The sequence below is a fragment of the Varroa destructor genome, unplaced genomic scaffold (assembly GCF_002443255.2).
Source record: "Varroa destructor unplaced genomic scaffold, Vdes_3.0 BEIS01000004.1, whole genome shotgun sequence".
Classification (NCBI taxonomy): domain Eukaryota; kingdom Metazoa; phylum Arthropoda; class Arachnida; order Mesostigmata; family Varroidae; genus Varroa; species Varroa destructor.
Window position 1 is genome coordinate 873,672 of NW_019211457.1, and position 16,327 is coordinate 889,998.

The 16,327-nt window shown below is 46.6% G+C and overlaps 1 protein-coding gene across 9 annotated transcripts in view; it reads right to left on the bottom strand.

Moving 5' to 3' along the window:
• Positions 1-16,327, bottom strand: part of LOC147755718 (uncharacterized) — a 31,543-nt gene that overhangs the window by 6,417 nt on the left and 8,799 nt on the right. For 2 of the 9 annotated variants that reach the window (XM_086988099.1, XM_086988098.1), the window contains one exon: positions 963-5,993. In XM_086988099.1, the coding sequence (XP_086844225.1) occupies positions 963-1,029 (67 nt within the window). In that variant the 5' untranslated portion in view covers positions 1,030-5,993. Of the gene's footprint in view, positions 1-962; positions 16,016-16,327 lie in introns of those variants that run through there. The other 7 variants (XM_086988094.1, XM_086988095.1, XM_086988093.1 and 4 more) reach the window with 5 other exon arrangements.

The window sequence follows — 16,327 nt, forward strand, 5'->3', positions numbered from 1 at the left end:
TTGGAGGCTAGCGAGAGTACGCGGTTCATTTCGTGCTACAGGTATTGGTTAATGAAGGACGGTAGAATCTGATCTAAAACTGGGCGCATTTATTAGATCGTTATTCGTCGTCGGTCATCGAATCGTCGCAGGCCCATATTGTCATGCGCTAGCCTTAATAGAAGCTGTCCAGGGAAGAATAAGTATAAACTCAGGTGTTATCTTCACACGATTGCTTTTAGTAAACGGTACCGGTATCATGTCTGACCAGTCTGTGTAATCAACTCTGTCAGCACTTAAATTGTGGTTATCTGGCTTATAGTACTAAAACACAACTGAGACAGAACTCGATTACCTACTACAATTACCGGTATAACTGATGCAGCGAGTACCCATTTAATTTTTTTTATTCTGTATCAAAGTGAATTTCAACTGCCGTTTACAAGAAAAAAAACTGCAGATACTTCGACGTGGCGCGTCCCTCATTGCGTCCCCTCGGCCGCTTACGTTCGTTAGGATAGAAGGGTTTAGAGGACACCTTGCCATGAAGAAGGAAATTACAACAGCTAAAGATGATCTTAACGGCACACTGGAATCTTCTTGCTTGCTATATCCACTATAATGATAATTGTAGTCGACCCGAAGTGACCCGACAAAAATCCTATACTGGAGAGTGTGTCGCAAAAGCCAGAAGGCGCCGAAGGCGTTACCGTGGCGCCTGGCTAATATTCTGTGACCCTCAACATCTCCAAGTCACACGTCGTATTTATAATATCACTATGAGCTCTTAGACGTAAGCAAGCAAACCATGTTGTTCGACATAGGCAGAATATACGAATGGTCGCGCGAGAATAAGCATCATCAAGACGATTCGAACGACGAAGACGCCACGCGTTAAGGGCAAGGAGACGCTCAACCACTCAATCCAGACAGGGCATCTCGCTGCAATCACGCCGGCTGCGTAACGGAAGAACTCCACTCACAAAGACGACGAGGTGAAAGTGTGCTCGCGCACGGAGAAACATTTTTCGCGCATCTCTTGTTGAGCATCAGTCATTAGTATCCAAAGCGACGGTCCCTCCTCTGGCTGTCTGTCCGTGTGTGGACGGCTGCTTTACCACAGCGATCTTCGTTGACTGCCACCGTTACCGTTGCTGGTGAGAGCCTGTCTCTGCGCTGAACAAATACTTCTCGCGGGTACAGCCAATCATTTCTTTCTATTATGGACATTATCAGCTGGAACAACCGTATACAGCTTCTTCGTACTGCCACGACGGAGTCCCGTCAAAATGACAGACAAGAGCACGGACAGGCGGCAATGGGGGACAAACAAACTGAAATGGTTTTGCGGGCTGTGGATACGGGCGGAGTGGCGGCGGTGGCGCTACTGCCGCTGTTGCGAAGAGCAAGCCACATTGTCGCTTGTGGCAAAGGATGACATTTGGCACGCTCCTAGATGGCGCTGTTGTCGGCGAGGCCAAGTTCTTCTACGGGTAGTGAGCGCGAAATTGGGACAGAAAGATTCAAAAGCGAAAAGTTGCTACTTGCTAAAGTGAAAACGGCATCTGCATGTATGCACCTAATATAGCGGCGCTGAGGTGGATTGTCAATTGAGAGGTCAACTGTTGAGAAGGCAAGGTTAGAAAGTGTTTGGTAACTAGCTATTCGCTCCCGTAGTAGAAAGAGAACGGATGCAGATATTCGGTAGAAGGAAAAGTGTTGAACAGCGCTCGATTTACCATAGGGATACATTGGTTTTGATTGAAAGAATACAAAATTGAAATAATACATGTTAGAAACGGTCTATCTGGTTGAAAGCCAGAATGCCAAAATGCAAAGGAGGATCTTTCGAAATCTCTGGTAAAGACTTTGCAACAAATTTTCTTTCACTTTGTTACGCGTAAATGAATAACGTATAGTTCCGTATCAAACTATCTTTACTGCGAAGGGCAGCCATAATCTCGGCTGGAGTATTTCGTACACGTTTCAATATCCGTCCCCGAACAGTAAGACGTTCCGGGCAGATAATCAATAACTGACCAACAACGAATCAGAGATTGCTGCTGATTCAAACGAAGACCAACCATTAACCGCGAAGGGGCCGTTACCACTGGACAGTATGAACAGTTACACCGACAGACAGGCGGATGCACGGCCAGATTTAGGGGAACGGGGCAAACAGAATCGAGAAGCATGAGACGACGTCGCATCAGATCCATCCGTCGGATCATAGTAGACAATAATGGCAACAACTCCAATGAGGGTCGTCTCTTCCCGGCCGTATGCTTACGCTATCCAATGTCAGACTCTCGACGAACTTTCGACTCCGTTGCTGCTAAGTGCATCCGAATGCCGCTTAATAGCTGTCCACTTGTTCAGACGCAGAACTCAGAACTGGTGACGCTGCTGATGACGGCTGCTGCTTAAGCGCCGTTTGTTCGCTAGTCGTAGCGGATCCTTCCCGTCCGGTCTCGAACAGCCAAGACGGCGATGTGTGCGTTGAGCTGCACTTCTTTATTGACTTCGATTGGACCACACAATATTATTACAGTTCTTATTCGGCCCGAATCGCGCATGCTCTCTATTCGAAAGATCTGTCGGTCCAAACAACCAGCAACGCAAACAAGCAAATGACGAGGCGTCCAACTAAACAAACGTTGACTGACTCGTTGCCTGTTTGACTATAGCGACGCCTCGCCAAGAAGCGATGACGATGACGTCCTGTGTACTTCTTTGTAGTTGTAGTAGCAGCAGTGGAGTAGTAGAAGACGTAAAAGACAGGCGCAGCAGCACCCGCGACAATAACAATATAAGCGTTCTGGACGTCTACTCTCTAGCGACGTCGAGGTTGGGGCTGCACTTTTCCGCACGCTCGGTATTCGGCACTCAGTATCGCCACTACGTTTAGTAGCAACAGTAAAGCACATAGACCTCTTAGCGATGATGAGCGGTCTGTCGTCCACAAGTCTTTCAGTGCGTCACCCATCTTACTTGCATTACCACAATCAGCTACAGCAGCAGCGTCAACTGGCTGCGGTAGCTGGTTCTGTTGTTTGTCGCGCCATGATAGTCGTAGCTTCCACTTCGTGTGGCAGGCAAACGCGCGGTTTACGAAAGTAGGTGGCTATCCGCTCTGTCCCTAGTTCTCGTAGCAACTATATTCGCACCTATTAAGGTTGAATACCAAGTACCGCTAATTATCGTATAATATAGCCTACAACGTACACTTGGCGCGCGACGTATCGAGCCGCACATCATTTCGTTTTCCTGCGACTTAATGTACGAATCTGTTCTGACAATTCTTCTTAGACCTTTCACCACGAAAGTACATAACGTTGTTAATTTTCGCTGATGCATAGCAGTGAAAGACTAAATACTGCTGGCAGAATTGGCGGCGGCGGCCAACGACCAGAAAGCAGCAGGGAGACATCTGACAAATACACTTAAAAAAGCCGATGGAGAGGTGGGTCGTTGGAAAGCAAAGGAGAACGAAGTTTACGTCGATGAGTCATATGACGCCGGCGGCAGCAGCGGCAGCGTGGGACGGCAGCGACTGCGACCGATCTCGCAAAACCAACAGAGTCGGCCAGCATAACATGGAAACTTGGATGACCGTGACGAGAGATTCTCCCGTTATCTCAATACAGATATATATAATCGCATAGGGGCGCGGCGAAGCCTTTGTGGTCCCTCCAGCCGACCGGCGTTCCCCCGGGTCTTCTACGTTTATTGATACTAAGTGCATCGACGTCGTCGTAGTCCACCAGCATCACAGCATGTGACGCAACGATCTGATCCGATACGACATGGCCCCGGCATGATAACTGCGCTGAGTTAGGTCCTGCCTATCTCCTACACTCAAAGACTCCGGAGCACACCGACGCATAAGTTATTAAGATGGGTGGTTGAAAGTATACACGCATAACGAAGCACTTTCTCTTTTCCTCTATCTAAATCGCCCGCTTTGTTTTACCGTGGGGGCCTTGCTTCCGCACCGAATGCCTCCCTTTCGTGTGTATCAGCACACTGCTAGCGGTTCTTGACGCTTGTCCGCGAAGGCTGTTAAAGGTGACTGGAGGACGCGTCATTACCAGATCGGACAATGTGCCATATCAGTGAACAGGCATGGAGATCAACAGTTAATTAGATGGTTCTTTTTCCGCTGCCTTGACCCGTTTAGTTCGCTTTTGTTCAAGCTACGTCTTCCCGCTTGCATCAAAGGAAATTGTTACGTACACGGCTTGTGCTTGCTTTCGCGCGTGATGGCCCAGCTACTGCTAGTTTTAATAGGCTTGAGGCACAGGCGCGCGGCCAAATGAAGAGTCGTATCGTGTACACACGCCTGTTCGACCCGTTCCATATCGGCATCGAGACAAGCGATAGTGGACGGAGATACGTATAGAAGTTTATAGATAAACGACGAAATAAACAATCGTGACCACGTCCATTGATTATACATTGCTTGCTCGAAGCAGTGGATGCGGTACACTATAACAATGCGACGCAGTATGGTATCATTATATGGTAAATGCACATACGCAGAGCTTCGTAGAAAAATCAGCACGATGAGCTTCAGTTACAGGGGCACAGCTGTTTGCCACAAGCAGACACCTCTGGCCGTTCCACTTTAACATTCTTGTCTTCTTCTTGTTTCTGCGTAGCTTTTGAGTAGATTGCGAGTTCTGCAGATGGCTACATGATCAATTTCGATTGTCGGCGTTCTTCTTGTTTTAATTCTACCGATACTTAAAATGATCAGATCGTTCAAATGAATCGTATTGATATTAACTCCCTTTCGCTCCGAGGTCACTCAAGAACCTATAGTAGGGGCAGGGTTTTTTAAATAGGGGACAGTGTCTCAAATACATCAGCGTAGCTCATAGCCAGGTTCACCCCATTGCTGTGAGCAGTAATAGTAAGATGACTCGTGCCATCCAGCTGTTTTCACTTGGTTTCCATACGCTTACAGTGACAGTACGTAATACGACATCTCAAAAAATATACACTTATCGGCAGGGGTCACCAAAATACGAGATGTATCATGTGGAGAAAGACTAGCCTGCCTCGGATTATCCAAGCGGATGATGAACAAATACCGATCTCGCACAGTGACATTGATATAGGGCAGCTTCGAGCGAGACCTTTAGAAGTTTCCAGCAAAAAATTGCTAGCCTAATTCTCCAGCGTGATTGGTGACGTGACAGGCGAACAAAAAGTACCTGTCCTAATTATAAAGTACTTAAACAGAGACTGCAGCAGGTTATAACGGCGAGAAGACTACCATAGATGAAAAAGCATTCCTTCAAGCCCTACTCAGCGTGTTCGTTCGAGTTGCAACGGAGCTTCTGGAGCAGCCTGGAGTGCACTCGATACCACACACGGTCAGTCAATCTATGTCGTGGCGGCGATCAGTTCCCGTATCGCGTTCGGCGGTGTCACAATATGCTCACTGGTCAGCCCGAAAACATGAAGTACCGCTCACGTCGCAATCGTAGCTACTGATGATATTCAACTCTGATCGCCAGTTGTCAGCCATGATCCGAACCATGATCTCAACCATGATCAGAGGACTAGTCAACCGCTCGACGCTCGGGCTGGGCCGACCAAACGACCAGCGCGAACTGGCGATGTGGCTGGCGGACGTTTGCCGCCCGTCGATGACTAACTAGACACAGCAATAGCGCGGCGATACGGAACGAAAGCGATAGGGAATGTTAGAGGAAGAACCGCGTTGGTACCGTCGACACCGAGGGGTTACCGCTGTATCGCTGTTTTTCTGAAAAAAGAACTCCTGTTAGAACTGGTTGGGTTTCTTTTTCTGTTATAGTAAATATAACATAATATAGTATATGCTAACGACATATTCGACAAATACGACACCGTGCTGGTAGCGTTATTCCCGAATTCAATTTCAATGTTCCAATCGGTCGTTAGCCTCGTATCCACTTAACGATGTAGTTGTGGGCGTAATTCTGCTTAGCCGACGGCAGAACCCTACACGGTCTGAGTAATACCTGTAACGGAGTAAAGCAGCGACAGGAAGCTATGAGCAATTAGTACAATATTGTCATCGAAACTAATTAATCTTCGTGATTATAGTTTTAGCTAAGGTGGAGCTAGTTAGTGCATGTGTTCGTCGAAATCTATCGGACTTCTACCGGCTCTCGGGCATAAAGGATTGTAGATATCGAACGGTGGAATAACGGTAGCTGATCGCCAAACAGTCAACTGCCTAATCAGAACTATCAATTAGCAGAATACCGCACGAACCGCTATGTGCATTACATTGTTTGTCGGGCCCAATTGAAATAGCCGAACACTTCGGAGACGGTGGTAACACGTTGGCTAATACCCTGAACGGTTAACGACCGACTAAACATTCTCTAAATTTTCAGACCTACATAGAGGTATCTTTACCTAATTACTCAGTATAGTTTTCGTTACCGCCCATTCACCGCAGGATACCGGGCAAAAATTTAAAGCATAGCAGAGTCGATGTGACACAACGACGCCGACGTTCTAGTTGGCTTAGATAGAAAAAGCGCACGCTAGGAATTTAACTTAGTCATGTAACTTGACAGCGTACCTCCGACCGCGGAGACCGCTGCATCCGTCGCTGGCCCATCATCGACAAGGATTATCATGATCAACGATAATCGATGAATAAAATGACAACCAATTTGGAATACTTTACACTAAAATCGTCCAGGGAAGCCTCGTGAAGTGGATGTGGCGAGACGTCATCGAATCAAGAGGTTGAGAAACTAAGAAGAACCGTTTTCGAAAGGGGCAAAAGGGAGTCAAGACGTAGATTTTTTCGAAAAGATATACAACGATCGATGGCCGAGAAATGTTCAATATTTACTGTGTTGACAATGCGATAATTACAAAGTAACCGAAATATAAGGTGTGTTCATTATTGAGTCAACGAACGAATAGGGAAATAGACGCTAATTCAGTACAGCTTAAGAGGCTACTAGGTAGGCTTATTTCATCAACTACAATAATTGGCCATCTAGCGGAAGGGTAGCAGAAACGTTTGTTCGACACCGCCTTGCCGACATCGATGCCGAGCTCAAATAATTGCTATCTGCGATATTTAAATTGTCACGGTATTATTTCGAAAACTGCTCTCCTCTCTCTCTCTCTCTCTCTCTCTCTCTCTCTCTCGAACATATACATGTTTGTTTTCGCCATTCCTATGAGCGGCCCTTATCGCCAGTCTCGTTGAGATCTCCACCGACTCGCGCCACTCATGCCGGAGGCACCGTGTCAGTGTTCTGTGGCCCCTTCGATAAACGAAGACAACAGGCGAACGGGACAATGACCGGCAAGTACGCTTATTTCGTTCTCTACAAGATACTAGCGAAAAAGATATGATTATATGATGAAGATAGACGGAGCTGAGGCCGGTAAATAACTGTGCATTGCGGATCTGTCACGTGGAGATGTTCAACTTCGAATAATGCTATTCACGAGAGAATGGAACAAATCAGATGGGCGTAGGGGATATGGAAAAGCGTACACAGCACTACTAGCACACCCCGTGAGCACAGGTCTAAAGTAATATTAAAAAATATGGAGTATTATTTACACCAAATCCGGAGCAGGGTCCAAAGTTCAGGAGTTCAAAATTTAGCGGATGCGAGTCCCAGAAAAATACCCTTATTAACAGTGAAGTGTAACCTTGTTTGCAAACAAAGATCTCCTAGTCATGCTGAAAAGAGCTGCAGAGAATTCACGAACCGTGATCGATGAGCAACACGGGAGATCAGGACCCTAAAATACAATGAAAATGTGATCAAGGTTTTGAGGATGCCGCACGATGTTGGTGTTGTGTGATATTGGCAGCACTAAATAGGATTGCCACATTACGGTAGCGCCTTTTCTTCGCCTGATTGACGCTTTGTTTCATTGGATCATTGGCGCATCTCACGTTTGTCGGATGCCGAAAAAAGTTAATTGATTGAAAAACATATTGATGTTTTTGTATGCCGAGACGGCGGCAATAACAGTAGCAACAAACTTCGGGCGATGCTGTAACTGTAGCAGTGTATGGTCACGTCGCTGTCGTAAAGTTAGGGTTTACTGGTAAATTGTGACCCTAGCGTCGCCCGTGCGACATCAAATATCTTCGTCGTTTTATTGTCTACCAGTCATTTCTGTTGTCCTGTCTCCGTCGCTATTGCGTCGCCCCTCGAGCTCGTCTTTTCTTTAGGAGATAACGTGTGTACAGAGAGGCTCTTGCTGACGTTGTTGCTCCTGTCGAGTGATAATGAACGATCTCGACGCAGCCCGGCCGAACTCAAAGCAGCGGGGCCGGCGTGGTTCTTGCGGTGTGATTGTTGCTGATTTAATCGACAAGAGCTGAAAGCAAGCGGGTGCTGTCCATGGTCGCAGTAAAAACAGCACCATCCGCTGCGACCAAACACCAGATTGATAATAGAAGTCATACATGCAACAACAGTAGCATAACGGTAACAGCAGTCACTATCATCATCAACAACAATAACGAAGGCACATCTACGTGCACACAGCGCGGACAAACGTGCGCGACCGGCACACGAACACACGGAGGAAACAGCGAAGCGTCTCTATTCGCCGGACAATCCTTAGCGGCCTCGTCGACGTTGATGGTCTCGAACAGCAGTAATCGCGGCGGCAGCAGCAACGTTAGCCTGCGCTTGCGACACCAGCAGTGCCATACCAACAGAGCATAGACAGCGGTACTTTAGCAGTACTAACCGACAGACGCTGAGGCAGGGAAGCGAGGACAAATGGTATCGCAGCAAGCAAACGCTTGAGGTTATCAGGAATCATCACGAGGGTAGTTGTTGTGTTTCGTATACAGACGGAGCGTTACGGACTCATCCGACGTTCTAGAATTGCTACTGCTGCTGCTGCTGCTGCCGCTCTCGATTTTGCGTTGCGTTGCGAAAAAAAAGCTCGCGGAAAAAGCTGTCCTTGCAAAAGGTTTTCGAGAAAACCATGTCTCCCGCTAATGACCATCAACGCAAAGCAACTTTGTCCCAAGTTGCTGCTGCTGCCTCTTTTGCATCAGCATCGGTCGGACGGAATTAACAGTGACAACAAGAGTCACCGGCTGCGGACTCGTTGACGCTTGCCTATTTTTGTACTTGCTAACCTGCCAGCAAACAGAGAAAAGTGACCATGGCCGTGCTCGTTGGTGCTCACGGTGCAAGTGTTTATCGTTTGGCAGAAACGTACGAACAGCAGGGCAAACGCATCGTTGCAAATGAATAATCAGTTTCGTCAGTACCGGTGTGGTCAAGAGCGTGTTGTATCGTTAACAAGAAGTTCCTAAAGAAGACGAAAATTCGACCAAGCGAAGAGTGTGGAAAGATACCGGTGAGGGTGAAGATCACAGGCAGTTGATGGGTTTGTTAGCAGAGGAGCCAACGCGACTCTAGCAAGAGATAGCGGGTTCAGTCAGTCTGGAACTAGGTTTGACGCGATGGGCTGCTGAGAAGAGACAAAAACATGCAAGAAAAAAAAAGCAAGGAATTGTAAATACAGAGTTAGTTGGTAGGAATATCAGACCCTTTTTCCCAAAAATCAAATTCGATGATGCATCTAATAATGTAGATTCGGGAGAAAATAGAAAAGTACTATTGACAAACTAGAACGCTGGTTTCAGCGAGCTACCAAAACATATATCCGTAAATACCCGCAGTATGCTAAGAACCGACGGGTGGATCCGTTTCTGAGAATTAGAGATTTCCAATTTTCCGGTTATTTTTGTCAAAAGTATGTTCAGTGTAGGATACTGGCGTGCCTTGAACCCACGAGCCTTCGTTTTCCCAGCCAGAGGCTTAGTCGTCCAAGCCACCGCGTCGACACTGCCACGATGTAGTGCCGTTGCTAAAAGGGTATCACACCTAACTATTTAAAATTCTATAATAAAAGGAAGAGTTAGCCAAGGCACTAATATTAAAAATCAATTTTCTCTAAATTAAAGTCTTCACATTCGCATCATTTATTCACGCTTTTAGGTTTTAATATTTTTTTGTTGTATTTGAGTGCCTGTCGACAATACTGAATTGGGCGCGAGAAGTTTAAGTTAGCTTTCTTTCTGAAATTTCTGCTCTCAAATGTCGCTCACTTTTTGATTGTTTGTTAGTTCGCCTTTGAGCGAAATGCTACGAATGGAAAGTATTTGAGAATGTACGCAGACCAAAATTATCAGTCGACCCGGTTCCCCATAGACTTCCATTTAACCTAAAGAACATATGTTCGAGCATGGTATCACTTTGTTCTTCCTGCTCAGGGCGTCCTGAGACAAACATCTACCCATCGGTTTCGAAACTAACATTTTGTCCAAATGTACCCGCAAATTAGTGCTGCTGCCGTCAAAAAGCAAAATGGATACCGTTATATAAATATATACATATTTTTTTTCCGTACTGAACTGTAATATTCCCAGTAGGTCCGCTAGGCGTACTCGGCGTTAAGGCCTGTCTGGTTGTGCTCAATTCACTTGTGAATTTTAGATTAATTTCACTAGAACCGCCTCATGCGATCGTACCCTAGACGCTGCGGCACATGCACTAGTCTCCGATGAGATCAATTTAAACGAGAACGTTCAGCTGAGCTCTATAGACCTGGCAAGCGCACAACTATGATCGAAATGCACAATTTCGCCAAAATATGTTGTGTTACCCGCGCTCCCTCAATCTAGCATCACGTCAATGTGTCGCCCATGCTCGCTTCCCGACGCTTTGCCCCTCCGACAGCAGCCATTTTGACTTCACATCATTATCAACGGCTGTCGACAGAGCAACAGGGCTCCCTCTAATAACAGCGCGGTAACCACAGCAGCATAAGTCGCTCGAGTTCCTCCTGCGTTAAACTGTAACCGATTCCATTGTAGCAGTAGTTGGTGTTGTTATCTTCGCCGTCTCAGTAACCGTATCCAAATTTGACCTAATTCAAATAGCGCTTCGCTGTTGGCTAGAGGCATACGCTGCTTCGGATATGACTTGCTCCTGACTATGTAAACCGCCCTATTGCCACGATTTACGATGGCCACTAATGTACGTATAGATGTGTAAGAGGAAACTATTATAAAGGGAATGGCGAAACCGTCGGACAGAATGATAGAATCTATGGCTGGACAGAGCTTTCACCACTCCGTAAGAGGTTCTGTTTTGAAATGCGCACGCTATAAAAAAGCATTTGATTTGTAGTCATGCAAACGCCCCAGTCTAACCAGTAGAACAAAGTGGCCGATCATAGATATATGGCTAGTTTTTTTTTTTTTGCCGTGCTATATTAATAAGGTCGATGCAGGCAATTTTGATTTCTACTACGAATGAAGGTTTGGTAATAGAGACGATGATGAATTAATAGAGAGCTGATCGAATTGCCAAAACGTTCAGAGCTGTGGAGAGACAGTTAGCTACGGAAAAATATCGTACATTCACCGGTCAGCTGAATTGGTTTCGACGACCCTCATTCCGACGCTTGAAGTACCCTCCCTTCAGCTACTTAACTAGCAATAATAGCGGCATCCCATCGAATATATATACAGGAAACAAGTCGAAGTGCACGTCGTCGCTTCATTGTTATTTCATATGTGGGGTTATTCTGCCATCTCGGCCCGTTACTCGAAACACTTGAAACGTTCTTTCGTCTGCATTGCTGACGGGCTCATTTCATAGCGTCAGGTATTCAGACGAAGACCACCTAGCCCGGCTAACATAATGCCAACCGTTGCAGCACCACCGAACTATCTACCGTGGTTCAGATACAACACACGTGTGTTCGGATAGGACAGTTAAACCCTGCTACTCCTCTGAAGTTTCCCTACGCTGCGTCCGGCTGCGTGTGAAGATGGAAAGGTAGAAGACCAGTCGAAGCTCGTTCTCGATTCAAGTCGGACAGTACGCAGTTTCTAATACTCTGAAAGATCGGAAGATGAAGACAAACGACACACCCTGCCACTGTAGCTGGTGCCGCTCTTATGCTCGTAGAAGTCAAGTCGCAACACACAAGTCTATGGCTACTTCTGGCGTCGCAGCCACAGGCAAAGGCCGAGACGATGCGGAGATAATCAGAGACGCAGCACTCGGTTCGGTCGTCCAGTGAGCGGCCGACAAAAGCGCCTCAGTGTAACGGAACCAAGCGCGAGAAAAGCAAAGAAGGAACGCAGTCAGACCGATAGGGAAATTGCGACTAAGACGGTTGATGACGAACTAAGCTGACCCGAACATAGCTGATGGCCACCGACCGAACTGCTGCCATTCCAGCTTAACTTGTCGAGAAAGACAGATAAAACAGACTCTGCTGCTGCTGCTGCTGCAGAGCAAAAAGCTTCCTTTCTTCGGCAACTACGCGGTTCGCGTTAGGCTGACGGGTCGCGCAGAAAGCCGGCCGCAGCGACACGATTGGCAACAATCAACGGGCTTATGATGTACTGTTACCACCGCGACTGTACACGATCTCTACAGCATGCTACAGGAACACACGCCCGCTGCTACTGATGTTACTGCTCTGCCACGGCTGCTGTTAGCAAAAACGACTTAGGTCTCTCCTGACCACCACAGTCCTCTAGAGTCCGTCAGTTCGCTGTGTAGGCCCCCTTCTGGCCGTCAGAATCGGCATCGGCTGCAGCAGTACATCGAAGAGATGACCGCCAAGAGAGACCGTAGACAGGCCAGGAGAAGAAAATGTAGAAGAAACCAGAAAGTAAACGAAAGCGGGCCGAACAGGCCGAAAGCAGGCCGAACAGAGACGCAGCCCGCCGCTGCCACCGCAGACAACCGATACCGCAGCGAAATGGAGAGACTTGGCAGAACAACGAAAGTGACGACTTTCTACAGCTACAGCCAGTTCAGTCGAAACTGTTAAACCAGTCCTGACGATGACGACGCTGCCTAGTCGAACTACCCGAGGAAGCTTGTGTTACTCCTGCTGCTGATGCAACTGACCCTAAGCGCACTCCGCTGGTAGCAGCTGGAAATTAATAGAAGAAGAAGAAAAACGAAGAAGATCGTGGAAGAATGTAGGAGGCAGCCGGGCTTTGCGTCCTGCGCGCGCGCGCCGTCTTGTGTCCTTACTCCCCCTGGTCTCGTACAGGGCGTTACATCGAAAAGCAACCGTCGGGCGTCCATATGCTGGCGTCACGGAGAAGATCAATGCTGCAATAACAGTTGCAGCAACAGTGCATATATATGAGCAAGCAGAAATCGTGACGAAAAATATCATAAATCTGCGCACATACACGTGTAAGCTTTACTCGGTTACTATTCGGCTGTTGTTTATCTGCTTAGCGCCAGCTTATCCAGTAAGCGCCTTTAATAGTTGGGCCCTCTGCTGCAGCCGTTTCATTCGTAGCCAAATTTAGTAGCGTAATTTTAGACTTTTACGCTCTGCACGGGCGTCTTCAATCCTGTTTTTGTGTTATTTCTCATATGGTTTTGTGTGGGCTATAGTTTTTTTTGGCGTTAAAATTGTTCCTTATACGACACCGAGCTCTACCCTGTAGTGAATACAGGATGGTAGACTGAAGCTAATGCAAACGCGTCGTACGATGAGCATAATAATAACAATACGTTTATATTTTATAGTCGCGAAAAAAAATGAGACAAAGATGCAAAAACTGCGATGACAACAACAACAGCAACTGAATCACGTGTTTGTATCATTCGGTCCTTCGTGCTGCACGCACTCCTGGCATCATATCGTTTATAAACACTTTCCATTGGTACGGAAGTCTAATTCAGGTAGAAAAATAAAACCATTAAGAATATTGCCCACGACCCGCTATGCACGTCGCATTTCAGTATGTGCATGCATGTGTTGGGCATTAAAACATTAACAGCATGACTATTCAGATGTCGTCTAATGCAAAAGTAAACAAGAAATTTATCGTTTTTTCAGCTGGTTGCCTTCGTTATCGCGTAAGCTGAACCATTAGTGCTGCCGACCATATAAATGATAGTAATCAAACACTAAATTGTTACAACGGTTATACACCGCAATGTTATTTAAATTTTTATAACTATTTCGCCTTCGTCGAGACGTCATTCAATAACGCCAACCTGCATCGTTTTCCTGGTTCCTACACCAATAGATCCACCAGGCGTCACATTTATTTAGTGGTGGCAGCCAGCGCGGAAAACGACACATCTCTCCAATGAGTGCCCTCCTGTAACGGTTTTCAGTCGTCCTAGTTGAATCTGTAGGACCAGAGGCAATAGTAGCTGACGCAGTGACCTGTCAACAAAAGCCACGCCAATTTCCGCTAGTCGCCTGCAATATCTGCCCACTGGATGCGTTCGACGTTATATTATAGGGGTATTGTACCGCAGCGATGCCTTGTTGCTTCCTCGGTGCCCCCTGGGGAAAGGCAACACCAATCGAATTTGTGCTGTCGTTTCTGTTTGATCAGTACCAGACGGGGGAAGGAGTCACGAAATGGCAGCTCATTCCATTGCACTCCATTTGCTTTGCTTACCACACACTCACGAGCGTCTACCTGATAGAAATCTGTAAACGCTGAATCCTCGTATTTGTTCCTTTTCTCTTCTGGTTGCAGCAACAGCAACTGGCAAAGGTAAGAAAGCCATTGATGACACTCGGCGAGCTTATAGCCCATTTCGAATAGTTGCAGTATTTTGTGGCGACGATGGAGACCAGACAGCCGGTTTTTAGAATAGGCGGACTAGAGTATCACCGGCTGAGCTACTTTTACCGAACAAGCCCGCTGCTTCGACGGGAGCTGTTTCGGAAAGCTTTGTGCTTAACTCTTCACAATGGTTTGCCGTCGTCGGCGTCGATGCCGCCAGCTCTTATGTCTTTGTGGAGTTTGCAGCAATATGTTGGGCAAAACGACACTACTTCGATGATTAATGCCAGTCCAGCCATTTCAGCGGTCGCCGAGCGCTTAGCGTTCAACTCTAGTGGCGCGCATCAACTAGCTGACTATACTCTCTCGCTTGTGGCAAAGGGTGGAAGAAGATAGCGTCAACTTCTTTCTTTTTTTTGCTGTGTTTTTGTATTTTTCCGTTAAGTCCTTGCGCCGGTCCGTTCTCTCTTTCTCACCGCGTCCGTCCGTGTGCCACATGCTCGAGTTCAATACTCGGGCGTTGCTGCTACGAAATGGAGAATTTGCCAGTTACAGCCATTACTATAGATAATTGTGGCAGGGTAAAAAGCACCAGGGGCCGATGACGCCACAAACCGCCGATTAATCGTTTGCAGCAGAATAATGCCCACTTTTATTCATGGCATGCTTAGTGTCAGCGATTTTATGGGTTCTTACAGGTGACAAATCGAAACCGGAGCAAGGTGCAAAAGGTAAATTAACGGTAATCGAAAGAGACCATGCGACGCGAGACCATCAGTGGCAATACGACCGAATTTCGGTTTCAAAGTTACCAAGCTGCCTTTTCATTCTAATGAAACGGCAGTAATACGGTTTATCTGCTATCGTCGATCAGCCACCCGTCAAAGAATCTACTTAACGTATATGGTTTGAGTGCTCCGGGTTTTGTGTCCGACACCTAAGCCATTAAGCATCACATCAGACGATTGGCTCGTTTCACCATTAGACGAGTTGTGTGCCTACGGCCGGATTCGAACCCAGACCACCACGTGTTCTTAACTTTAGCAGGCGAACACGTTTCCTATAGCACTACATACTATTCGAGCCACGCATGCAAACGACGCTCAAGAATGTAGTCGGAATCAGCTGTGGAGCTAACTGTATCAGGCAATTTTTGTGATTTACATCGAGGACCCCATACTTCACAAAGCTTGTTTTACTCATATATGTATATCTACCGTTGACGTTGTTTCTATCAGCGTGCCTACATGTGGCACTCGATTTACTGATTGTAGTAAATATGATTTTTGCCCATTATCAATTTATCTTTGTTTGAACGGACACTCGAAAGAGTTTCCCGCATATTCTTTTTTTTTTTTATCTACCTCCCGAGTTTAGGTAAAGCCCCTCGAATCTCGTTTGTCCCTTTGTCACATTAATCTCGTTTAGTCTCTTAGTATTTTCGTTGCCTCAATAAATGACTGAATGAGTTCATGAATATTTCTGAATACGCTTATCCGCGGAACGGGCAGCGGGGGGGGGGGGGGGTTAATAGATATCAATCCAAAGCTGACTAGCGCCCACCGTTTCCAAAATAATGATCACGCGGAGAAATCTACACAGTGATATTAATAGCGAAACTATTTGCATTTAACTGATATTACTAAAACAATCGCGTTCCTTTTCGTTGGTCGGTTTCATAGTCGTCTATGTCGAAAATGTGTCGCGTCGTCTGATCGACAGGATTCTTATCCTTATATATATATATATCAGAGCGTA